General features: G+C 45.9%; 1 protein-coding gene across 2 annotated transcripts in view; it reads left to right on the top strand.

Annotated features, from left to right (window-relative positions):
* Positions 1–7,527: 7,527 nt before the first annotated feature.
* The window catches only part of LOC142496103 (V-type proton ATPase 116 kDa subunit a 4-like), an 84,497-nt gene continuing 64,983 nt past the window's right edge, over positions 7,528–27,041 (top strand). For both annotated transcript variants that reach the window (XM_075602503.1, XM_075602502.1), the window contains exons 1-4: positions 7,528–7,630; positions 18,797–18,977; positions 23,509–23,587; positions 23,803–23,900. In XM_075602503.1, coding sequence (XP_075458618.1) covers positions 18,861–18,977; positions 23,509–23,587; positions 23,803–23,900 — 294 coding nt within the window. In that variant the 5' untranslated portion in view covers positions 7,528–7,630; positions 18,797–18,860. The remainder of the gene's footprint in view (positions 7,631–18,796; positions 18,978–23,508; positions 23,588–23,802; positions 23,901–27,041) is intronic.

The following is a 27,041-nucleotide window of genomic DNA, read 5'->3' as shown; positions in this document are numbered from 1 at the left end:
GTTGCTACACAAAAATATTAATCAAAATTACTATTATACATTAAATTTAGACTTCATATCCAACTAGTATGTAGGAATAGTCCAACGACCATTCTGGATAAGACGACTGCTGGAGAAGGAGGGGAGTTTTTTTTTTTTTCCTACAACAACACAAGTGTTTACTGTAGAATAGAAAATATATCATTAACAATAGTCCAATCTGTGGAACAAACTCTACAACCCTCTGGCAGAGGCACACTTTTGCCAGAGTTCACAAACGAGGCTAAATGTGCCCTTTTTTGGTGAATATTTTCTCATAAATTATCAACTTAGCCTAAAAGAATTGTCAAGCATTAAGAGGTCACTTGGATCTGGCTCTAACCCCTAAGTATATTAAATTGTCTCCAGGCATTGGATGTTATGATTTCTTTTATAATATGTGCTTGGAGTTTGGTGGTATATATATATACGCACATCCCTGAGGAAGGTCACATTGAGCAGACCGAAACGTTGGATGCAGTGCCAGGAGATCCCCTGACGAAGTCGCCGCAGTGTGACGAAACGCGTAGAGCTGTGACGTCATCGCGTTTGTGTTGGTGTATTTGGAGTCCCTGGCTTCCCTGCGCTCCGGCTGGCGGTAATTTAAAGTGTTAGCAACCATTGTATGAGGGAGCAAAGGATGTGCAGGCATTGGATGCCTTTATATCTTGCTGCCAATTCGGGATAGGAGTTCATGGTGAACCTGGGCTGTTTACATCCACTCTGCAAACCTGGGACTCACCCTACCACCGCAGATGACCACAATAGAGATTTCTCTCCCACGAATAGTTCTGTTTAAAATCCTGTAAGTGCACATTCTTATGGGTTGCTGATTTTTTAAATAAATGTACCTTATTTTTTACTCAGTTACGTGCTATGGAGCTTGCGCTTTTGTTTGTTTTTTGTTTATATATATATATATATATATATATATATATATATATATATATATATATCTTGAATGGCAGTTAAAGGGTCCCTTTTAGGGACCAAAGTTAACTAATTCCAGTGACAGATAGGTGGGGGTGAAAACCGGCGCCACGCAATCCGTCAATCAAATTCCAAACGATTCCGGTAATACAAAAAGGCTTTATTGGTGTAAGGCACACACTAGACAGCAGGCTACCTCACCACCTCCTCCTCTACGCTGTCTAGTGGTGTCTAGTGTGTGCCTTACACCAATAAAGCCTTCTTGTATTACCAGAATCGTTAGGAATTTGACTGACGGATTGCGTTGGCGCCCGTTTTCACCCCCACCTATCTGCTTGCTTTCATCCGCACGCACGCAACGGAATGTGAGTAAAGAGGGCAGGGATCCAGGACGGATGAGCTGACAGGGGTAAGCACAGTGCCCCTGAGCCCCGACCCCCATTGTGGTTCCCCCGCGCCCTCCGACCATTGTTCCCCCACTGTCAGATCACTGCCACTTTAGGGTGTTATTTCCCTCAGCTGTACCCCTGAGCGCATGACAGCATTGGATTTTGCTAATTCCAGTGACATTTTAAAGTGTCTAATCTGGCTAATTGATAACTGTTTACCCAAATCTGACACCTATAAGCAAATGTGTATTTATTTATTTATTAAAGTGAGACTTGGGAGAGGTTAAATTTCCTCCGCCTGCTCCCTTGTGTGATTGTCACTTTGAAATCAGCAAGTGCTTGTACAGCCTGTCCCCTTCCCCTTATCTTTATGTCTCTCTGATAAGGACAGGGTGGGAGAAGATCAAAGGAAACATTTGATTGAGAAATTATATTGGCTGGCTGTGTGAGATTGCACCTTTAACGCAAGATCAAGCTTCGACAACCCTTACCAGAGTTCAGCGTCCCTCTGTATCTTACTCTCTACATTGGTTAGGTTACTCTGCTTGCTTCTTTATTATTGTGGGTAGTCTGTTATTTGGGAACGCTGTGTTACTATGGTTATGCAGCGATGGTTTTGACATCCTTGCAATCATGTGATGACGTCATCATGATCACATGATGACATTGGCATGATCCGCTGATGATATCACACCATACCATACTCTACACCAGCGACATTACATGGGGGTGGTAGCCTCAACAGGGTGTTGGTGAGACGCTCATCCCTTAAAGCTGCAGATCACCAATATCATACATGTGTTTTTTTTCTTTCATAAATCAGTTCTGTACTAGGAGAAAATAATTGTAGCATTAAAAAAAAAAACAACAACTCTGAATGACATGTTTAATGTATTATAACGTAACAAGCATTTCTATAGCAACCATTTACAAAGTCACATCTTCTTCGGAAACAAGCTCTGGCACACCCCTTTTTGAGCCCTGCCCTCTCTCTAGCAGTGCACCAATTGTATCTAGTGACTGCCTGGTCACATGATCTTCCCCACAGAACTTTGCACATACACAGTCATGCAGCAAAAAATAATGTGTGTGCCCTAAGCACGCGCATTTTAAGTGAAACTTCTTTGTCTTTTGTCACTATTTTGTCACAGAAATTGTATTTGTGATGTTTTTAATTAAAAATCAAAATGCAATTTCAGTGTCAAAACGCAAAGAAGTTTGACTTAGAACATGTGTTTTAGCTATTTGCACTTCTATATTTATAGTAACTGTGAATTCCGTGTGTGTGTGTGTTAGTCAGTGTGTGTGTGTTAGTCAGTGTGTGTATGTCAGTGTGTCAGTCAGTGTGTGTCAGTCAATGTGTGTGTGTGTCAGTCAGTGTATGTGTGAGTGTCAGTAAGTATGTGTGCGCCAGTCAGTGTGTGTGTGTGTCAGTCAGTGTGTGTGTGTGTGTCAGTGAGGAGTGTCTGTGTCAGTGAGGGGTGTCTGTGTCAGTGAGAGTGTCTGTGTCAGTGTGAGTGCCTGTCAGTGAGAGTGTCTGTGTCAGTGAGAGTGTCTGTGTCAGTGAGAGTGTCTGTGTCAGTGAGAGTGTCTGTGTCAGTGAGAGTGTCTGTGTCAGTGAGAGTGTCTGTGTCAGTGAGAGTGTCTGTGTCAGTGAGAGTGTCTGTGTCAGTGAGAGTGTCTGTGTCAGTGAGAGTGTCTGTGTCAGTGAGAGTGTCTGTGTCAGTGAGAGTGTCTGTGTCAGTGAGAGTGTCTGTGTCAGTGAGAGTATCTGTGTCAGTGAGAGTGTCTGTGTCAGTGAGAGTGTCTGTGTCTGTGTCAGTGAGAGTGTCTGTGTCAGTGAGAGTGTCTGTGTCAGTGAGAGTGTCTGTGTCAGTGAGAGTGTCTGTGTCAGTGAGAGTGTCTGTGTCAGTGAGAGTGTCTGTGTCAGTGAGAGTATCTGTGTCAGTGAGAGTATCTGTGTCCGTGAGAATGTCTGTGTCCGTGTCAGTGAGTGTGTGTGTCCGTGTCAGTGAGAGTGTCCGTGTCTATGAGAGTGTCTTTGTCCGTGTGAGTGTGTGTGTCAGTGAGAGTGTCTGTGTCAGTGAGAGTGTCTTTGTCCGTGTCAGTGAGTGTGTGTGTCTGTGTGAGTGTTCGTGTCAGTGTGTGTGTGTCTGTGTCAGGGAGGGTGTCTGTGTCAGTGAGTGTGTCTGTGTCAGTGAGTGTGTCTGTGTCAGTGAGTGTGTCTGTGTCAGAGTGTGTCTGTGTCAGTGAGAGTGTCTGTATCAGTGAGAGTGTTTGTGTCAGTGAGTGTCCGTGTCAGCGAGAGTGTCCTTGTCAGTGAGAGTGTCCTTGTCAGTGAGAGTGTCCGTGTCAGTGAGAGTGTCTGTGTCAGCGAGAGTGTCTGTGTCAGCGAGAGTGTCTGTGTCAGTGAGAGTGTCTTTGTCTGTGTCAGTGAGTGTCTGTGTCAGCGAGAATGTCTGTGTCAGCGAGAGTGTCTGTGTCAGCGAGAGTGTCTGTGTCAATGAGAGTGTCCGTGTCAGTGAGAGTGTCCGTGTCAGTGAGAGTGTCCATGTCAGTGAGAGTGTCCGTGTCAGTGAGAGTGTCTGTGTCAGCGAGAGTGTCTGTGTCAGTGAGAGTGTCTTTGTCTGTGTCAGCGAGAGTGTCTGTGTCAGCGAGAATGTCTGTGTCAGCGAGAATGTCTGTGTCAGCGTCTGTGTCCTTGTCAGTGAGAGTGTCCTTGTCAGTGAGAGTGTCCGTGTCAGTGAGAGTGTCTGTGTCAGTGAGAGTGTCTGTGTCAGCGAGAGTGTCTGTGTCAGCGAGAGTGTCTGTGTCAGTGAGAGTGTCTTTGTCTGTGTCAGTGAGTGTCTGTGTCAGCGAGAATGTCTGTGTCAGCGAGAGTGTCTGTGTCAGCGAGAGTGTCTGTGTCAATGAGAGTGTCCGTGTCAGTGAGAGTGTCCGTGTCAGTGAGAGTGTACGTGTCAGTGAGAGTGTCCGTGTCAGTGAGAGTGTCTGTGTCAGTGAGAGTGTCTGTGTCTGTGTCAGCGTGAGAGAGAATGTGTGTGTGTATGGGTCACTGTCAGTGGGAGAGTGTGTGTGTATGTCAGTGTCAGTGTGTGTGTGTGTGTGTGTGTGTGTGTGTGTGTGTGTGTGTGTGTGTGTGTGTGTATTGGGGGAGGTGCGGGAGATGGGGGGCAAGGGTTGGGGTCCCTCAGAATCTCAAAATCGAATTCTGGGGTTCCCTAACTAAAAAAGGTTGAAACCCACTGCTATAGATTGTAGCTCAGCGCGGTACCAAAGTCCCATGTGATGGAAGAGCGTTCCAGTCATATACACCTCGTCTGGATCAGCGTTTCAGTCATATACACCTCGTCTAGATCAGCGTTTCAGTCATATACACCTCGTCTGGATCAGCGTTCCAGTCATATACACCTCGTCTGGATCAGCGTTCCAGTCATATACACCTCGTCTGGATCAGCGTTCCAGTCATATACACCTCGTCTGGATCAGCGTTCCAGCCATATACACCTCGTCTGGATCAGCGTTCCAGTCATATACACCTCGTCTGGATCAGCGTTCCAGTCATATACACCTCGTCTGGATCAGCGTTTCAGTCATATACACCTCGTCTAGATCAGCGTTTCAGTCATATACACCTCGTCTGGATCAGCGTTCCAATCATATACACCTCGTCTAGATCAGCGTTTCAGTCATATACACCTCGTCTGGATCAGCGTTCCAGTCATATACACCTCGTCTGGATCAGCGTTCCAGTCATATACACCTCGTCTGGATCAGCGTTCCAGTCATATACACCTCGTCTGGATCAGCGTTCCAGCCATATACACCTCGTCTGGATCAGCGTTCCAGTCATATACACCTCGTCTGGATCAGCGTTCCAGTCATATACACCTCGTCTAGATCAGCGTTTCAGTCATATACACCTCGTCTGCATCAGCATTCCAGTCATATACACCTCGTCTGGATCAGCGTTCCAGTCATATACACCTCGTCTGGATCAGCGTTCCAGTCATATACACCTCGTCTGGATCAGCATTCCAGTCATATACACCTCGTCTGGATCAGCGTTCCAGTCATATACACCTCGTCTGGATCAGCGTTCCAGTCATATACACCTCGTCTGGATCAACGTTCCAGTCATAGACACCTCGTCTGGATCAACGTTCCAGTCATAGACACCTCGTCTGGATCAGCGTTCCAGTCATATACACCTCATCTGGATCAGCGTTCCAGTCATATACACCTCGTCTGGATCAGCGTTCCAGTCATATACACCTCGTCTGGATCAACGTTCCAGTCATATACACCTCGTCTGGATCAGCGTTCCAGTCATATACACCTCGTCTGGATCAGCGTTCCAGTCATAGACACCTCGTCTGGATCAGCGTTCCAGTCATATACACCTCGTCTGGATCAGCGTTCCAGTCATATACACCTCGTCTGGATCAGCGTTCCAGTCATATACACCTCGTCTAGATCAGCGTTTCAGTCATATACACCTCGTCTGCATCAGCATTCCAGTCATATACACCTCGTCTGGATCAGCGTTCCAGTCATATACACCTCGTCTGGATCAGCGTTCCAGTCATATACACCTCGTCTGGATCAGCATTCCAGTCATATACACCTCGTCTGGATCAGCGTTCCAGTCATATACACCTCGTCTGGATCAGCGTTCCAGTCATATACACCTCGTCTGGATCAACGTTCCAGTCATAGACACCTCGTCTGGATCAACGTTCCAGTCATAGACACCTCGTCTGGATCAGCGTTCCAGTCATATACACCTCATCTGGATCAGCGTTCCAGTCATATACACCTCGTCTGGATCAGCGTTCCAGTCATATACACCTCGTCTGGATCAACGTTCCAGTCATATACACCTCGTCTGGATCAGCGTTCCAGTCATATACACCTCGTCTGGATCAGCGTTCCAGTCATAGACACCTCGTCTGGATCAGCGTTCCAGTCATATACACCTCGTCTGGATCAGCGTTCCAGTCATATACACCTCGTCTGGATCAGCGTTCCAGTCATAGACACCTCGTCTGGATCAGCGTTCCAGTCATATACACCTCGTCTGGATCAAAGTTCCAGTCATACAGTAGACACCTCATCTGGATCCTCAACTGTGAGTTTAAAGGCAAAAAATCAACCAATCAAAAGAGAAAAATACATGACTGAGCTAATGTGCACCATTACATAAGCTGCTGTATGTGAAATGAAGGACCATTGGTTTTAATGTAATGGGGCGTAACTTACTGAACACCTCACTAGAAGTGCCGGTACTTCTCTGAGTCAGAGAAGATTTCAGTCCCATCTCCAGTATAGGAGTGCAGCATCACAGCACACTGAATAAAGGCCGAAATTCATTATGTCGCCATTTTAAAAAAGGACAAAAAAGCAATAATGAGCCTAACCGCAAATGGTTATTGTTTGCAGAGTCCTTCAATCGTTTCTGCATCTATCCTGTTAAGTGATTAACGTAATCTACATTGTATTTTCTTGTTTTCACAGGACAATTGGAACTTGTTTAATTACATTGATATCTATGATACCCGAAACTTCCTGTCTCATAAATGATGCATGCAGACTCCCTGCTCTTAAACAAATATAATTTTATTAACCTTAAAAAAATAAAAAATAAAACACATTAAAAAATACTTAAAGTAAACGATGTTTAAAAAAAACAACAAGAAAAAGAACAGCCGAACAGTGAGAGTACTTGAAATTGATAAGGTGCAGTCTTTTCAATAAAACAGTACAGGTAAGGCCGGGTCCCCACTGCCTGCTGTGGCGGGCGCTGCGGGGACAAGAGCCGCCCTTCAATAGGGCCGGGCCCGCTGCAAGGGGTGTCCGCCACCTGGCCAGTTTTCCCTGCAGTCAAGAAAATTGTGAGCAATACTAGCGACCGAGCGCTAGGCCACGCCCCCGGCGGTTCAGCCAAGGAGGGCGAACCTGCAGGGTGAAGTCATGGCAGCCCCGCCACCCCTCCCGTCACGTCCCCTCCTGTCTTTCCCCCTGCAGCTTACTGCAGACAGGGAGAACACGGCTGCACGCGTCGCCAGCCTGGCAGGCGCACCCGTGCAGCGCAGACAGCGGGGCCGTAGCCTTACGCTAAAAAGCCCCCTCAGATGATGTGCACTGTTGCCACGACAACAGATGTGTCTAGCCCTTAGCCTTATTAAGATGGCTGCCATTGGAATGTTGGCAGTGGTTTGAATCCTGTGGCAGTTGGGGGAGTTTGCAGGAGTTAGAGAGCTCACCTCACAGACCCTCTGTAACAGAAGCAGGTAAATATCAACATCACTGAGCAGTATAACATATTAAGATATTAATCCTTTGAGTGCCCTATGATGTTGGGGTCAACGTCATACTAAGTGGCACCCTGGGATTCTTAGGATGTTGCCCCAATGTCATTGCTGTTTTGCTAGTTTCTAGGGGACATCCTCTTCCTTTCCTGACATCTAGGTAGATCGCAGTCATGTGACCGCTACATTTCAGTACTTGCAATGAAAAAAACAAAGATGGCTGTGGGCAGGGGTGTAGCTAGACATGCTAGACAATTTCAGGGCCCCCTCATGTCGCTTTCACTTTCTATTTTCTCCAACTCATGTCTCTCTCTCCTCCCCTTCTTGTCTCTCTCTTTTCCCCTCATGTCTGTCTCTCTTTTCTCCCCCTGATGTCTTTCTCTTTGTCCCCCTCATCTCTTTTCTCCCCTTATGTCTCTTTTCTCCTCATGTCTCTCTCTCTCTTCTCCCTTCCATGTCTCTCTCTAATCTTCCATTCATGTCTGTCACTTTTCCCCTCATGTCTCTTTTCTCCCCTCATGTCTCTGTCCTTCTCTTTTCTCCCCCTCATATCTCTATCTCTTTTCTCCCCCTCATATCTCTCTTTTCTCCCCCTCATGTCTCTCTCTTTTCTCCCCCTTATGTCTCTCTCTTCTCCCCTCATGTCTCTCTCTTCTCCCCTCATGTCTCTCTCTTTTCTCCCCCTCATGTCTCTCTCTTTTCTCCCCTCATGTCTCTCTCTTTCTTTTTTCCCATTCATGTTTGTCTCTCTTTTCCCATGTGTTTCTCTCTCTTTTCTCCCCTCATATCTCTCTCTCTCTCTTTGCTCCCCCTCATGTCACTCTCTCTCTTTGCTCCCCCTCACGTCTCTCTCTCTCTCTTCTCTCTCTCTCTCACCCCACTCCTTCCCCTCCCTCTCACATTTCCCAGCCTGTCTCTCAGCCTGCAGCTCCAGCCCCACGCTGCACTACTTGAGGCCCCACCACCTGACCTAGACCCCGCCCAGCTATGGAGGCTCTATAGAGGAAGGGATTTCCCCTCTGTCCTAACTACTGCATCTCAGGGCCCTGCCCCCTGACCAAGACCCCACCCATCTGCAGAGGAAGGGATTTCCCTCTGTGCTTCCTGCTGTATCTCAGGGCCCCGCCCCCTGACCCAGGCCCCGCCCATCTGCAGAGGAAGGGATTTCCCTCTGTGCTTCCTGCTGTATCTCAGGGCCCCGCCCCCTGACCCAGGCCCCGCCCATCTGCAGAGGAAGGGATTTCCCTCTGTGCTTCCTGCTGCATCTCAGGGCCCCGCCCCCTGACCAAGACCCCGCCCATCTGTAGAGGAAGGGATTTCCCTCTGTGCTTCCTGCTGCATCTCAGGGCCCCGCCCCCTGACCCAGGCCCCGCCCATCTGCAGAGGAAGGGATTTCCCTCTGTGCTTCCTGCTGCATCTCAGGGCCCCGCCCCCTGACCCAGGCCCCGCCCATCTGCAGAGGAAGGGATTTCCCTCTGTGCTTCCTGCTGCATCTCAGGGCCCCGCCCCCTGACCAAGACCCCGCCCATCTGCAGAGGAAGGGATTTCCCTCTGTGCTTCCTGCTGCATCTCAGGGCCCCGCCCCCTGACCCAGGCCCCGCCCATCTGCAGAGGAAGGGATTTCCCTCTGTGCTTCCTGCTGCATCTCAGGGCCCCGCCCCCTGACCCAGGCCCCGCCCATCTGCAGAGGAAGGTATTTCCCTCTGTGCTTCCTGCTGTATCTCAGGGCCCCGCCCCTGACCCTGGCCCCGCCCATCTACAGAGGAAGGGATTACCATCTATGCTTCCTGCTGTGTCTCTGGCTCCACAATGTGCCGGCGGCAGAGGGGGATAGCAGGCTCCCCAAGAGAGAGGGCCCCTGGTCTTTGCCTGGGCTGTCCGGGCTATAGCTACGCCCCTGGCTGTGGGTCACCCAAAGGAAACCTGCAAAGTCATCTCAGGGTGAAGTGAAACTGCTGACCCAGTGGCGCTATTGTTACTCCTAGACAATATATCTTCTAATGGAATTTCAAATAAAATAGCTGAATAACTGGGGGCCCCCTTACCTTGAAGTACCACCATTCTTCTCGGGGGGGCCGCCATATATTTCCCTGTATTATATAAATTCTTGTTGTATAAATAATTTTTTTAACGTGTCACATTTTTTTACGAGAGAGATTGACTGACTGACGGAGAATGACTGACTGAGAGACTGAATAACTGAGAGGCTGACTGACTGAGAGACTGAGACTTACTGACTGAGAGACTTACTGTCTGAGAAACTGAATGACTGTGTGACTGACTGAATGACTGTGTGACTGACTGAATGACTGACTGACTGTGTGACTGACTGAATGACTGTGTGTGTGACTGACTGAATGACTGACTGAGAGACTGAATGACTGACTGAGAGACTGCCTGACTGAGAGACTGTCTGGCTGAGAGACTGTCTGACTGAGACTGTCTGACAGAGACTGTCTGACTGAGAGACTGTCTGACTGAGAGACTGTCTGACTGAGAGACTGACTGACTGAGAGACTGACTGACTGAGAGACTGACTGACTGACTGACTGAGAGACTGACTGACTGACAAACTGATTAAGTGACTGAGAGACAAACTGATTAAGTGACTGAGAGACTGACTGACTAACATATTTGTCAAAGAACTAAAATCCCATTGAATGTGAGTTTTTCCATTGATAATTCTGTTGCAATCCTTTTGCACTGATGTTCCCAGCTGGGAGAATCCCTAAGCGTACAACTACTTTTGTTGTTTACAAACGTACAATTCCACTTGAAGTAAGCATGATTTACTTCAGAAAGAATTCCCCCATCATATTTATATATATTACTAGCTGATATACCCGGCGTTGCCCGGGATTGCAGGGGCAGGGTGGGTGTGGGGGGGTGAAGGGCGGGGTGGGGGGTGAAGGGCTGGGAGGGGGGCGAAGGGTGGGGAGGGGGGCAAAGTGCGGGGAGGGGGTGGGGGGCGAAGGGCAGGGGGAGGGGGAGCAAAGGGCATGGGGTGGAGGGCAAAGGGCAGGGGGTGGGGGGCGAAGGGCAGGGGGTGAAGGGCAGGGGGTGGGGGGCAAAGGGCAGGGAGTGGGGGGCGAAGGGCAGGGGGTGGGGGGTGAAGGGCAGGGGGCGAAGGGCAGGGGGTGGGGGGCGAAGGGCAGGGGTAGGGGGTGGGGAGCAGGGGTAGGGAGTGGGGGGCGAAGGGCAGGGGGTGGGGGGTGAAGGGCAGGGGGTGAAGGGCAGGGGGTGGGGGGCGAAGGGCAGGGGGTGGGGAGCAGGGGTAGGGGGTGAAGGGCAGGGGTAGGGGGTGAAGGGCAGGAGTAGGGGGTGGGGGGTGAAGGGCAGGGGTGGGGGGTGAAGGGCAGGGGTAGGTGGTGAAGGGTAGGGGGTGGGGGGTGAAGGGCAGGGGCAGGGCATGGGGGTGAAGGGCAGGGGTAGGGGGGGTGAAGGGTAGGGGGGGTGAATGGCAGGGGTAGGTGAAGGGCAGGGGTGGGGGGGGTGAAGGGAAGGGGTGGGGGGGGGTGAAGGGCAGGGGTAGGGGGGGTGAAGGGCAGGAGTAGGGGGTGAAGGGCAGGGGTGTGGGGGGGTGAAGGGCAGGGTTGGGGGGTGAAGGGCAGGGGGGTGAAGGGCAGGGGTGGGGGGGTGAAGGGCAGGGGTGGGGGGGGGTGAAGGGCAGGGTTGGGGGGGTAAAGGGCAGGGGTGGGGGGATGAAGTGTGGGGGGTTTGTGAAGGGTAGGGGTGGGGGGTGAAGGGCAGGGGTGGGGGGATGAAGTGTGGGGGGTGTGTGAAGGGTAGGGGTAGGGGGGTGAAGGGCAGGGGTGGGGGAGTGAAGGGTGTGGGGGGGTGAAGGGCAGGGGTGGGTGAAGGGTGGGGGGGGTGTGAAGGGCAGGAGTAGGGGGGTGAAGGGCAGGGGTAGGGGGGTGGTGAAGGGCAGGGGTAGGGGGGGTGAAGGGCAGGGTTAGGGGGGGGTGAAGGGCAGGGGTGGGGGGGTGAAGGGCAGGGGTAGGGGTGAAAGTGAGGCACAAATTGTTTGCAGGAGTAAAATGTCCCTCTCCACACACACACACGATGGGCGTGAGAGGTAGTGGAGAGTGGGACTGGCGCAGATCCGAGGAGGCTGCTTGGCCCCCCAGCGGCCGGGGAGGTAGCACCGGGGAGGTAAGGGAGCGCCGGGGAGGTAAGGGAGCGTTGGCGGCTGGGTTAGGAGGGCCGTGCCGCGCTTCTCCTCCGTCCAGGAGCCGGTGCAGGGCGACGCACGTGATGGGGGGGGACGGGACAGAGGGGGTGAGAGAGAGAGTGTGTGTGTGTGTGTGTGTCCCCTTTGGCCCCTCACTCCGCCTCAGGCCAATGAGAGGTGTGCGGGGGCGGGCGGGCCAAGAGAGCAATCTCATTGGCCTGAGGCGGAGTGACGGGCCAAAGGTCCAATGCGATTGCCCCTAGACACAATGAACACACATACACTACCGACACACTTTATCACACTGCGGCCAGATCCGCAAGCCGGGAGATTTCCCGGCTTGCTAGTGGCCGCCCCTCGGCGTGCCGCGCGTCACCGACGCGCGGTCACGCGTCATCGGGAGCCTGCGCCCCCTGCACGCGCGTCCAGGGCTCCCCGAGGGAGCCCTGGTGTCCCGCGATCGCAGGACGGCGGCAGGGGGTTCCGGGGGACCCGGCGGACCAGGCAGCGGTAGGGAGAGCGCCCCGATCGGAGGGCGCTCTTCCGCTGCTTCGGCGCGCGCCCGTCACCCTCCGGCGAGCGCCAGGATACTGCTGCGGCCAAGAACGGGCAAATGCTCGAATAAACTTGGCCGCAGCAGTACAGACAGGCAAACACACATACGACGGTTTGAGAAATATATAGATAGAAGATAGATACAGCATAAATATTTATTAAATTGTTCTAGTACAGAGGAAATAAGTACTTCAGTATTAGGTGATACTTTTTTTATTTGGACTAACAATAGATATTATCAGACCAGCTTTCGAGAGCTCTCATCTCTTCCTCAGGTCAGCAGTGACTGATTTACAAAGATTCCATGAGCTTAACACAGATGTATAAAAGAAGAACAAGATATAAGGCCGCGTCCATGGTCGGCGAGACCGCGCAGAGGAGTGTGCGCGGCGCGATCACTATGCCTTAAGGCAATGATCGCTGCCATAGACCTCACGTGTGCGTGCGCCAGTGCGAGGGGGCGTGCGGTGGACGTGGAATCAGATACATTTGATTTCACGGCGCTACGGCCAGGTCACGTAAGCGGTTCGCCCAATGAGGGCAAACCAGCTCCTTGACATCACGGCTATGCCCCCCCATCGCATCTAACCAGGTCACAAATCGCTGCAGTTAAAACGCAGGTGATAAAGTAACTTGCCCAAGGTCACAAGGAGCCAACACCAGGAATTGAATCAGTGTCCCCTTGATTCAAACTCAGTGTCGTTGTTGACAGTCAGTGTCCTTACTCGCTGAGCCATTCCTTCTTCACCACTGTCATTGCTTAAATGCATCAGCTCAATTGCTGATAGCCTGATTTCCAGAGAGAAAGGCTGTTTAATATTTTGGGCTTTCCTTTGGCTCTCCTTTTGGGAGGGAACACACCTTTATACTTCTGCTGTTTGGATTTACATACAATGTTACTCGAGGTCCGCTACTCTATATCTGACGGGTCCGTCCAGAACTGGAACAGTTCACATAAAAGAGCAATTCCTTCAAGAACCAAAGTGCACTAATGGCAGTGACATGTTTTTTTTATTTCTTTATTACCTGTAAACATGATTTCAAGATACCAAAAAAAAAAAAAAAACATTTCAGCAAACACAGAGAATATCCGTTTACAGAACAGGACGATTCACAAATTGGCTAACAATTAACATTGTTACGTCTCTGATGTAGTAGAAGTAGTGTCTGCTTAACAATCATCACAAAATGAAATGTGTTTCTCTTATTTATCCGCCGGGTAACTCACAGATTTACAGTTTTCTATTATTATATGAATATAAGAAATTGCAGAGAAAGATCAATACACAGATTATTATAAATGAATAAAAATAGAGAAGGTGAGGGATGAGTGTGCAAAAAAGGAGAGAGAGAACTGCAGATCTTCACTGTTCCACACAGTAACTCACCGGTGGCCAGATCCCAAGGACACCTACTATATAACTGTGACAGTGAAGGGGTTAACCAGGCTAATAATAAAGGTCATGCCAACTTGGTTAACCCTGATCTGTGTGTTAGGGTCTTAGAGTGTCAGCTCTGGGACCCAGATGTCAAAAATGTATTACTGCAACTGTATACTGATTTTGCAACATGAAAGAATGATGTGATTTTTGCCTTTACTGGGATGCTGGGATCGGGAGATTTATAGGCTGTAAGTTTCAGGGTTGGTTTGGCGGAGAATGTCTTTGCAGAATGTGTCTATGTAGCGGGGTTCCGGAGTTAGGGGATACCCTAAAAGTTGTATCCGGAGATTGAGTAATATCTTCGGATACAGCTAAGTGCATTACTCCGCCAACCTCGGACCCTGGAAACGTTCTCACGGCTCACCGCCAGAGTCCCTGCTGCAGCATCTTCCAGACAAGGTAAATGGGTATGAAGGGGTTAAAATATATCTGCAGGTATACACAGAGTCCTTAGTATAGCAGGGATTCCCCAGTATAGCAGAGGTACCCACATACATGCCCAGGTATCCTGAGCCTAGAGTAGGGGTTCAGGAAGGTGCTCGAGCTAAGGTTATAAAGCTGAGCCTGTTTGCAGTGTTTTAAAAAGTTTAAAAGTATTTTTCTAATGTGTGCCAAGAATGAGACTCATGAGGGTAGGTGAATTATACCCTCACTCCATTCATGACACCAGAAAAGGAACTCATAACTTTTAGCACACAGAAGACAGGACACAATATATTTTATTAAATGGATATAGTTTAATGTGTATATATATATATATTGATAACCTGTAAATGAACTGTGGGCTTTCGAAGTCATGGCTACCAGGCTCGGTGCCTATGCGACTGGGAGACAGCCAGGACTTGAAAGCTTCAGAGATCCCAGAGGTGTGAACCCTTTTGTTAGCAAGGAGGACTAACTGGAGCACCGATATCCTCAGTTCAAAGGGTCCATGTAACCTAGCCCAGACTTAGTTGCATTGAGCCGGTGGGGGGTTTTGAATAGTGAGTGGGCAAGATGGCGTTTTGTGCACATGCTCTCTCACTGTTCTGAAGCCAGAGGGGCCAGCTTTCACAAATCTGGCAAACTGTGTGAGTGGTTGGAGTTTAAATTCCCACGCCACTGGTTGGAGGACAAGCAGTGGGACGGCCTGTCCCGAAGTGTATAAGACAGCTAGTCGCCCTCCCAGAACGCTCTCTGCTGTTGTTCTTTCTTGGGTGTTCCATGTGTTCCTATGTAGTTCCATGTGTTTCCAAGTGATTCTAGAAGTTCAATTTGCCATAAGGGCAAGAAAGGGTCGGACCGGACCCAGAGATGCCTTGCTGCGATTGCAAGGAGGAAGGCTGCAGGACTTTTGTAAACCGGAATGTTTTATAAGTCCCCCACTTCAGCACTGGATTGTTTTAAAGACTGTATTTCAACTAGGAAAGTCAGTTTGTTAACCCGAGTAAGTGTATCTTTTTCTGTCTATTGTAATTCAATGTGTGTTTGCCTGTTTCTATGGAATAAATTACAATTTATTTTACTTATTGGCTTTGCTCAATTGTAAGATCTTGGTATAAAGGTATATTTTGCCTGGTCTCCTGTGATAATAACTCTTTTAATCTTTTCCAAGACCTATTCAGCAATGCAGTGTGTACCCATTCTGACACTTCATTAAACGTATAAGGAGGTAATGCATCCAATAGGGGTTTCCATTTATTACAATTTTTTGCCGTCCTCTGTGCAATGTCCCCAAATAAGACAACAGTTTCCCTAATCATTGCAGCAAGTAGTAAGGATTCTAGCTGCACAATCGTTGGAGTATATGGGGTTAGCCAGTTTTCGTGCCAGTAAAATAATTACTCCCGCCAATTGTGGTAATTTGACTGTCATAGGTTTCCAAGCCTCGATGAATCCATATACTGTAGCATTGCTTTAAAGTCAAAAGAGAGCTTTATTCTTAGCATCTTATTCAAAAACCCTAAGGTCTTATACTAAAATGTTCTTATCTTTCTGCTGTACCACAATCAATGTGAGATATTGGCGTTGCTACAGCCAAATTTCTTACACACTATAATTGAATTGTGAAATGCCCGATTCACTCTTAATATGTAACTCTCTCAAATAAGCATCCGGAATGAGGGAGCGGACACCCCTGTACACCTTGATCAGGACTTCCTTGCAGACGCACTTACCAGAATGCCCTCCTACTTTCTCTGTACGTTCTTCCTAGCTACTAATTAGATTGTAAGCTCTTCGGAGCAGGGACTACTTTTCCTAAATGTTACTTTTATGTCTAAAGCACTTATTTCCATGATCTGTTATTTGTATTATTTGTTATTTATGTGATTGTCACGTGTATTACTGCTGTGAAGCGCTATTTACATTTATGGCGCTTGTGACAGGGTAAAGTAAGGTACTGATTATTATGCCTGGGAAACATAGATCTGAGTCCTTCATCCATCACTCAGAAGGTTAACCCAGTAAGTAACCCAATCAGGAAGTAAGCTGAGATAGCTGACAACCAGATTGTTAAGGAGGCTACTGCTTATAGTACAGCCGCGGCCCCTTTTAACCTCCTACATACCCGTAAAAATGCGGGGATGTTCTCCGTTTGTCACGGAGTTTCCCGCGCATCAGCCGCATTGCCGAGACAGCGCTAATAGCGCTTAACATTGAAAGAGCCCGCGGCGCACAAAACGGCCCGCATCTGCCCGCGATTTTAAAAATCACGGGGAAACGGCCGCAGGAGGTTAAAGGCGGCCGCCACTGTAGGTGGCTGACTCAGACTACAGAGCTGTCCTGTACAAGCTCCTATCCAGAAGGATTTCTTAAACTCTCTCTAGGGACAGAGATTCCCAAACAAAGATACAGTAAGGACTTTAATATTGTTCCATAACTATTATGGTATATCTTTAGGGGTTGGGAACTGGACAAAGCTAGCCAGCCCGATAGATAGGGCCTGGAATATTTAGCAAGATCTCCCTATGGGGAGTAAGCGTTCTTTTTATGAGTTTTCTTTTACCTTAAAGGGACAGTGTGCCCAAATGTTTATTTTTGTTGTGGAGAAATAAAACCACTCAACATTTGGTTTACCCTGAAACTGCACGTGTGTACTATTGTCTGACCTTGACTACAGGCCGTCCTGCCACAGCGCTATATAAATAAAGACATACATACATATATACATTCTCTAAAATGAACGCTATTAAGAATATTATTCACATTGCCTGTGAATCATTGTAGCAGTCTATTATATCGCTGTTAGCTGCAAAGATAAGAAATACCTCATTTTGCATTTAACTCATAGCTGCAATTCAAACACCTGTATGATATAATGGAGTGATAATCTAGCTTCAATCCAACAATTGATTTTGCAACAGCATTGCATTGAAGTACTCTCTGATAGAGGTATAACATGAGAGATCTTGACCTGTTATTCTGACATGTACTCTGCCACTTAGGTTTATGTGAATAACCACTTATGCAATAGCATATTTTCAGATCACACGCCACGACATCACACTAGCCTAATTTGATAGGCGTTGTATATATTATCAATACCTATATGCACGTAGCCATACTATATTAGTAGATGATTATTGGATGTCACATGAGAATATAGAGGCATACAATTACTATTGCTCTATATAAGAACTACTTACTCATTAGCCACACAGCACGGGGATTTTAACAATGTATTTGTGTTTTTAACATTTTCTATGTAGAATTAATAACATTTTATTATTTTTGATTTCCGCGGTGATACTGGGCAACTTACCAGTTTTTTGTAGTAATGACTACAGGGCGATTTTCAGTCCACTTTAGACTTTCCAGGATTGAGTGCTCAATAGAGGGGGAACCTTTCTGATCAAAACTGTTAATACTATAACCATATCCTCCAGAGCACCTCTCACTTTACACAATTCTCTTGTTATACATGGTGATGCGGTCCCACTAATCTATGCTTTGTAAGAATAGGAAGTGTCTGGATCAAATATAAGAGTTTCAGGAAAGATGCTGTTTTAATTAAAGAAATTCTGCCAGACATAATTAAGTTCTCTGTCAGTCTTACTAATGATGGGGATATAATTCAACTAATACAGCTTCTATAACTTCAGGGGGAACTGGAACCGCAGGTATTTAATAAAGTCTCTAACAATTTTAAATGGCACCAGTGATGATGAGTCCAAATGTCCTCTCCAACACCAGATAATCTCAGACTTTGTTAAATGTATTTTATAATCAGAAAAAGTTTGAAAGTTACTGTATAAATAATTTGCAATATTAGCAGTACCTGATCATATGGCTATACACAAAACAGAAGCAAGTCGTCCGCCAATTTATTTACTTTGTTTCCAATTTGCAAATCTTTAATTGAGTACCTCAGGGCAATAGTCAGAAGCTCAATGGCCAGGTTGAATAGTCAAGGTGAAAGGCGGCATTCCTGCCTAGTCCCTCTATACAATTTAAAAGACTGAAGATTTACCATTCAAGAAGATAGAGGTGCTAGACTGAGCATATAGGCAGTGACATATTTAAAGGGTCACATCTGGGTGATTGACACCTTGTTATCGAAATATGACCCCTAAAAGTATTGTACAATAATTTTTTAACGTTCGTTTGTAAACACGGTGAGCTGTGACTTGGGAGGGGTTTGATTTCTTCTGGATGCTTCCTTTTGTCTGATGGCACTGTGTGTTCAACAAGAGTTGTCAAAGGAAAGCCCCCTATCTTCTCCTCCCCTAATCTTTACTAGCTAGGATAGTAGGTTAAGGGTAACGAAAAGATTTGGTTGATAAACACTTCCCTATTCAAAGAAATTCAATGTGTTCTTAATGTCCCCTAAATGATTATTCAGCTACATTTTTTGCTATTAGCATTGTTAAATTAGTTTAGGGAAGCCAATTACAGTAGTAAAGTGTATTATTTGTAAAAGATTTTTTTCTGTGTGATTGCCTCTTTTTATATCTCCAGTTTGACCATGCTTATTGGTTCTCACCCTGTTTCCCACTTTAGGTCCAGACTCTACAACGTCTTCTTGACGCTGCTCCTTGGTCAGATCTATTTTTCCCGTCATACGATGACGTCGATGTTCCGCAGTCAGGAGATGACCCTTGTACAGCTGTTGCTGAAGGACGATGTGGTGTACTGCTGCATGGCAGAGCTGGGGGAGCTGGGGCTGGTGCAGTTCAGAGATGTGAGTCCATTTTCGGGATCCTGTAGATGGAAGGGATTAAGGCTGACGCCTATTTACTGATCGTGTTAAAATCTCCGTCCAGTCCAGAAATAAGAGATGGTAGTTGTAAAAAAACTACAATTTCAGAAACCTTCCCTATTAACCCTTTTGCTGCCAGAGGGACCCGCAATGCATTGCAATGAAAAGGAGGAACCAAACTAAACTAATGGCAGTGGCATTTTTAATAGGTGAAATGTATGGCCGCTTTAAAAAAATGAATCCACCAAGTATGGGCATTACAGTATATATATAAAATGTCACTGAAATGTTTGCAGCATGTACCCAGCATGTACCCAGCATGTACCCAGCATGTACCTGGGTCTTGTTGGTGATAGCCCCAGATTTTCCAAGGCAAGTTTTAGAATACTCGTCGGCACACCTGTATATGTATATATGTGTATATATATATGGGGAAACGGGGGAAACAACGGCGCAAATGACTGTTAACTGTATAATAAATTTGAGCATAAGTAGAATGGGGGTATGGTTTACCCCCATTCTACTTATGCTCAAATTTAATATACAGTTAACAGTCATTTGCGCCGTTGTTTCCCCCATTTCCCCATATATATGCTATTGTGTGTAGCTGAACATTAGGCAGCAACTGTTAACTGTTAATATTTTGGATGTAAATTGTATCTTTTTGCGCACTTAGTATTCTATAGTATATATATATATATATGTATATGTATATGTATATATATATATCCACACACACACACACACGCACACACACATACAGGGCTCGACAAATGCAATCGCTCATTCGTCTTGAGCGAATGCATTTTGTCCGCTGTCGAGTGTTACCGGTGGCGGGGTACGGCAGGTGGTGCTGCGTCTACTGGCATTCTCCTGCATCTGTCCCTCAAACTACAGTGTGTCCCCCTGCAGATTCTGTGAAAATGGCTGTGTCACAGAGCGTCTTGTTGTCATGGCAACACGGTATCATTTGACGCCGCACAGCCATTTTCACGCGAGCTGAAGGGGGAGACACTAGAGTTTGAGGGAGAGACGCAGGAGAATGCTGGGAGATGCCGCACCACGCCGCCAGTTAGAATCGACAGTGGGTAAAGTGAGGGGGGTGAGAGAGGGAGGGGGTTTACAATAAGACAAAACATTTTGTGGGGGGGAATAGAGGGAGTTTGAGTGCCTTTTTTTTCCGGGTGAGTGGCATTTTTTTCTAATTTGTATATATATATATATATATATATATATATATATATATATATATATATATATATATATATATATATACTGTACAGTGGTCGACAAATCACCAAAAAATCTACTCGCCACACAAAAAAATCTACTCGCCACCTAGTACCAAACGTGTGCTGCTTGGGCCAATAGGAGCTCGCCACGATGTTAAATCCACTCGCCCGGGGCGAGCAAATGTATAGGTTTGTCGAACACTGTATATATATATATATATATATATATTTTTTCTGTTTAACTTTTCCGTGGTACACAAAATGCTTTGGAGGGTATTTACAATCTTCATATAATTGTTGGTAAGACCGTTCTACAGGTACATTGTGTTTTCTTTTGTTCTCTGTTTGGAATGTAAAATACGATGCTACAGTATGATTAGTCAAACAGCTAAACATATGAAGTTAATTAGCCTGAACCCAAAGAAAAGGAAAACATATTAATTTGGCACAGGATACAAAAAATACTTACATATAGGGGCCTCTTCTGGTAGCTCCTAAGTTGTCATTGCCAAACCATGTGGTGTGGCATGCATAGGAGGAGCGGAATGAAATGTGAGAAAAAATGGTATTCTCTTTTGCAAATTGCTTCTTCTAAACCACGGATTACAAAAAGTAACAAACCGCCCAGTTTAACAGCCAAACCGCACGAATTGTACGTGCTTTAGAAGCGGAATAACCAGAGGCGGTGCTAACTCCATCCCAAGTTGGGTCTTACTCTTTCAGACAAACTGGGTCTGCCTTGTCGTGACTCGCAAGCTTACAACGCTTTGACCAAAGGGTTAAACTAAATGACCCTTTTTCAAGAGAATATATATGTATTTTACTGTGTATTTTTGTCATATTGGATGTAGCATTGGGCTTCTCTGTCGCTTACTGTATACATTTGCCACGCTCAATAGCTCTCCTTTTTGACACATATATATATATATCTGACTCTGGCCATAAGATGAACGATCTGAGGGTTGCCATACTCAAAGGTAATCTTAAAACACCGAAAGAAAGACGGTTGCATGAATACAAATTTATGCAACTGTTCGGGACACTTAGCGGTGGCCTAAGCAGAGATCGAAATTTTATGAGTCATTACTGACACAAGTGAACTCTCTTCCCATGAGCGCTAAAGGCCATGTCTGTATATACTGTGCTATATGTATGCACACACAGCTGTCTCTTACATACACAAACACTCCTTGGTTTTCCATCCCTATACACCAATAGGGACCACATAGTATCTACACACACTTTTAGTTATGCTACAATCTCTCACATTTCCACACCTACCCACACCATTTATATTAACTCCCACTCCACACACACCTTTTGTAAAGCACTGTATACACTGTGGGCTCTCCATTCATTTATATTCACACAGATAAACACACACACTCCTACATCACTTACTTTCAGGAACCATTTAACACCTCTAGCCATAAATCACACCCACACACGGGGGAGGGACGAGCACAGATAACATTCCAAGAGACACTGTTTTTAAGAAGAAGAGATCAGTGGATCTCGAAAGCTCGCACAAATAAAAGCATTTTGTTAGCCACAGAACGGTATCGTTTATTTATTTTTTATATATATATATATATATATATATATATATATATATATATATATATATACAGTGGTCGACAAATCACCAAAAAATCTACTCGCCGAACAAAAAAATCTACTCGCCACCTAGTACCACACGTGTGCTGCTTGGGTCAATAGGAGCTCGCCACGATGTTAAATCCACTCGCCTGGGGCATGCAAATGTATAGGTTTGTCGAACACTGTATATATATATATATATATATATATATATATATATATATATGCTTTGTGGGGGGTCAGGGGTTCCCAAAACGAGCTTGCTGGGGTTCTGTGTGTTGTTTGTTAACTCTCTCAGACAAACCCATATTTCAGGCTCAGGATATAACTCGTAATACCAATCTCGCCACTCTTTGGGTAGTGTAAATAAAAATGCGCGTTTTTAGAAGCGTTTTGTATAACGGAGCTACAAGAATAGCAGTTCCGAGCAAAAATGCGAGTTTGGGGCTTTTTTTTTAAAAACAATCATATTGATGGTTTGTCATAGCCGGAGTGAAAGCGCTAGTTAAAAAGCCATTTAGATCTGGTTTGGACATGCGAGAAGGGCTTACAGAATAGCAAAGCATGCCAATCCGCTTACAAAGTGCACTTTAGAAGTGATTTATCACACTTTAGTGCTACTAGAATAAGCCCTAAAGGGCCTATTCTGGTAGCTTCGATTTTATCATTGCAAAATCCAACGTGTTAGCATGTTAATAGCTCACAGTAGGAAATTTGTGAACAAACAGTATTCAGTAACGCAACTCGCATTTTATATACTGTTTGTTATAAAAATGACATACAGCAGGGCCCCGCTTCTCGGCGCCCCGCTTTTTGGCGATCCGTTGATATGGCGGCACCGAGAAGGGGGCCGCCATCTTTGATTCTGAGTCACGCATGCGCAGAATGGGCGGTTGCGCCCGGCGCGCATGCGCAGACCGTTGTCTGCGTGTGCATACCCTAGTTTGCGCTCGTAGACCATAGGCCGCGCATGCGCACAACGGCGAAAACGCCGTTCTGTGCATGCACAGAACTGAAAATCGCCGGATACGCTTTCCGGCGATTTTCACTATACGGCGGTCCCCTGGAACGGAACCCGCCGCATACCCGGGGCCCTGCTATACTGCACACGTTTGTATTTGCTTTACAAGCAAAATGACTTAAACGTGTGATTTCCCTCCAGAGCCTGAAATATAAGGGGGAGGAGGGGGAGGGAAGAGGACCCATAACCCATAATGTCAAATAAATTAGGGAGAGATGCATGTGCTGAAAAATGAACATACCTGAGGTACCATGGGAGACATGCTAATGTCTATGCAAAGTATATTTAAATGAGTCACACATCTTAAAATATATCCTTAAGACCAATCCGTTTAAACACCCTTTTTGGAATATTGTACAAAGCAGCAATTTTCAATAAAATCTGAATACAGGGGAAAAAAATACCCTTGTGCTGACGGGGTACCAGTGCCAGACCCAGCAGGATTAGAACCCACAACACTGCCATTCAGGGCAGCAGCTTTAGAACTGACCCCCTTTATACATTAAAATCTATGCTTCCATAAACAAACAGAACCTGTTAAGCTTTTATTCGATATGCTGTGAAGATTTCTTCCCTGTGCTGCAGAATATTTTAGACCCATTCATTTTAAAGTATCCCATTTTAAAATGTTACTCAGACCCTCTGACTTTTTGGTTTGCAGTTGAATGAGCACCAAATGCACTTCAACAGAAGGTTTGTGAAGGAAATCCAGAGGTGTGAATCCATGGAAAGAATTCTGCGTGAGTACAGATCGATTACGCGATGCCTCCACCTGTCGAACGTCGTGTCTCATGCAGCCTTCCACATTACACTAGGAATTAGTACACACAAATAATAATGGGGAATTATTTTGTGAAATGGTAGAAGTTGCCTGTTTCCCAATACTTGACCAATTGTTGGCTCATTACATGTATAAGTATGTCGGGAAGCTTGTAAAAATATCATCTCTTTGCAGGCTTTGTGGAGAATAATATAAAGAAAGACAAGATAATCATTCAGCCTGTGGAACATGATGTATGCACCCCGCTTCCTCAGGACATGATCAAGCTGGAGGTAAGGAGAATCTTCCTCCGTTCTTTACACTATTATTTCACATAAACAGCAGTGTATGTAGAGTAAAGCACTCACATAAGATCCCTATCAATATGCACTCGGAGAACATCAGATACATATTCAGTACGACTCAGTAGGTCCTAGAATACAAATATTCCTAATTGAGGAGGTGTATAATACACCTCGCAAGCACCACTGTCAAATATGTAGGTAATGGGTACTTGTTATGTCCCACATAATCTGAGGAAAAACAGTTAAACTTTATTAATGCTAATGAACAACGACGCATGTGATAATTATTTACAGTGATTATTAAAATCCCCATCGTTGAGGCAGCTCTAGACTCCTGGATATAAGGTAAATAATTTGGGGGTACATCCCATCTCTATTCCAGGGTTCTAGAGTGTATCTGGAATGGAATACCAGTCAATATGTAGGTAGAGGCAAGAATACCATATGTTGAGGCAGCCTATAAATAGCTGTAGCGGGCTACTCAGTATGAAATCACCTCGTCTGGCAAATCACGTGAGGAAGACTATACACAGCAGATAAATCTCTAATGAAACAGAAGTGGTCACTGGGTGTATTGTTAAATCAAGGAGAAATATATTAGCATCCACTCTGTGAGCAAAATTCTGGGTAAATATCCAACTCAGTAACGTGATTCAATGACTGTGTAAGCATATTGGTGTAGCATAACCTCATAGAGATACTGCACCGACACACTTTATTCGAGCAAATACCCAGTATGTACCTGGCAGATACCTGGAATGCACCGCTCCTCACCTCTGACAAGCCCCGTTGCGTTTGCCTTCCCAGCCTGGGTTCATGCCTGGCTGACGGGCGGCTGATCTGTTAAATGATAATGATTAGGATTTAATAGGCTGCAATGCTTCGCGTGCTACCAGATGGCATAAATTCATGAATTGTAATGCAGTATATATATATATATACTGTGCAGTATTGCAGCCAGCGGGAATAAAATGCTTCAATCCCTGCCTGGAAAATAACCCAATGCACTCGGGCAGAAAACAGTCACAAACCTCAATACACCCGGGTATACCCGAATTCGTGGGACTAGCCGAGCTCGAATAAAGTGTGTCGCCAGTGTAGAGTGGTATGCTCATACTGTATGTAGGAAGTAAATACAGTCATGTATAAGCTAGCCTGGAGAGGCTCAATTAGGAATATTTGTATTCTAGGACCTACTGAGTCGTACTGAATATATATCTGATGTACTCCGAGTGCATATTGATAGGGGTCTTATGTGAGTGCTTTACTCTACATACATTGTTATTTATGATATATATTATCCCTCTGCACCTCTGTACCCAAACCATGAAACAATCATACACGGTTTTTGGCTGAGCGGCTGGTCACTGATAGTGGATACACTATTGGTGTGGGGGGGGGGGGTAAATAATTTGCTGGAGAATGAGGATGTGGAGAATTGTTTTCATTATTTGACCAATTTGTCAGAACTGTACCCAAAATATGAGTCCAGTATCGATGCTACAGAGGCCAGGCGGTATCGACGTCAGCCCAATATTCAATAATAGGTGCAGTACTTTGCGGCCTCAGTTGGGAGTGGACTATGTATTAAGGGTAACAACCCATAATGTCAATCAGGTAAAGATGAAAACAGAACACAAATAAACTCTGAAATCTGGCGTCCTTACTCACATGTTTTGGAGGATCACCCTGGTCGGCGAGTAACCGTTAACCCTGGTAAATCCCCCTGATAAAGGCAGAGAACAACTTGGAGTAGGGAGCCATAAATAGAGAGCAGTCATGTATCCATAATAATAATCCCCAACAAGGTATAGGGCACATTTGTTGGTCTAGAACTCATGACCCCCAGTCCGGTTGGTATCTGCTCACCACGTGCCTCCTGCCGTCTGTAATACTATGTCGAGAAAATCCCACAGAGGGAAAGAGAGTGGCAGTGTCCTGCTTGAAGAAAAGGAAAAGGCTAGAGCACAAAGAGTCCAAATAAAATAGATTGGGGGATAGGCAAAAAGATCATCTAACGCGTTCCACACCTTCCGGAGCTTCATCAAAGAGTGATTATCCAGTTCATATGATCTCATTGCCAAGCTCTTTCCCTACGTGCGATTTTCTCTACTCTGAACCCCAAATTTCCCTACACACCTAATTCTGAGCTGAGATGGGCAGAGGAAAGGAAAGTAATATTTTAGTGAATGGGGAAATCAATGGAAACCAAGCAACTCAAAAGCAGAGTGATATGAATCAAGCAGTTTTAAATAGGTTGTAGGTAGAGCGATGTGATGCAAAAAAGGCTTCTTGGCTGGCTGAAGGTTGAATTCTTCCAAAAGAACCAGAGGATCGCAGCTTGCAGCCATGTAAAATAAAATAAAAGGACATCACATAGTACAGCAATGTCATACAAAGTGAATATAATTATCGTGCAGGGCTCACAAATGGCTACTCACAGAAAAGCAGCTAAAAGGAGCAGTCATCCAACTTAAGGGGTGGATGTTCCCAATGGAATATGCAGCAACTACCAGCAGACAATCTCCAAAAGAAGAGAAACAGACCATATAGTGTGGACGGCAAATATATTGATATAGGCAAAAATACAAATGGAGGCTTACACTTAAGATGAACAAAGATAGTGTGATCAGCAGCGGGTGGCTTAGAACAACGAGGCACACAGGGAGATCGCGACCCACTGTGTACCTGCCACCCGCTGCTGATCACGCTATCTTTGTTCATCTTAAGTGTAAGCCTCCATTTGTATTTTTGCCTATATCAATATATTTGCCGTCCACACTATATGGTCTGTTTCTCTTCTTTTGGAGATTGTCTGCTGGTAGTTGCTGCATATTCCATTGGGAACATCCACCCCATAAGTTGGATGACTGCTCCTTTTAGCTGCTTTTTTGTGAGTAGCCATTTTTGAGCCCTGCACGATAATTATATTCACTTTGTATGACATTGCTGTACTATGTGATGTCCTTTTACTTTATTTTACATGCCTGCAAACTGCGATCCTCTGGTTCTTTTGGAAGAATTAAACATGCAAGACTAGTGAAACAGTCTTATACCAAGGGTTGAGTGTATCTGTTAAGCATCCTATTCACTTTTGAGCACTATAGTTCACTATTGTATAAGTTGTCA

Source organism: Ascaphus truei, chromosome 5 (assembly GCF_040206685.1).
Source record: "Ascaphus truei isolate aAscTru1 chromosome 5, aAscTru1.hap1, whole genome shotgun sequence".
Classification (NCBI taxonomy): domain Eukaryota; kingdom Metazoa; phylum Chordata; class Amphibia; order Anura; family Ascaphidae; genus Ascaphus; species Ascaphus truei.
This window is presented reverse-complemented; position numbering and strand designations above follow the sequence as displayed.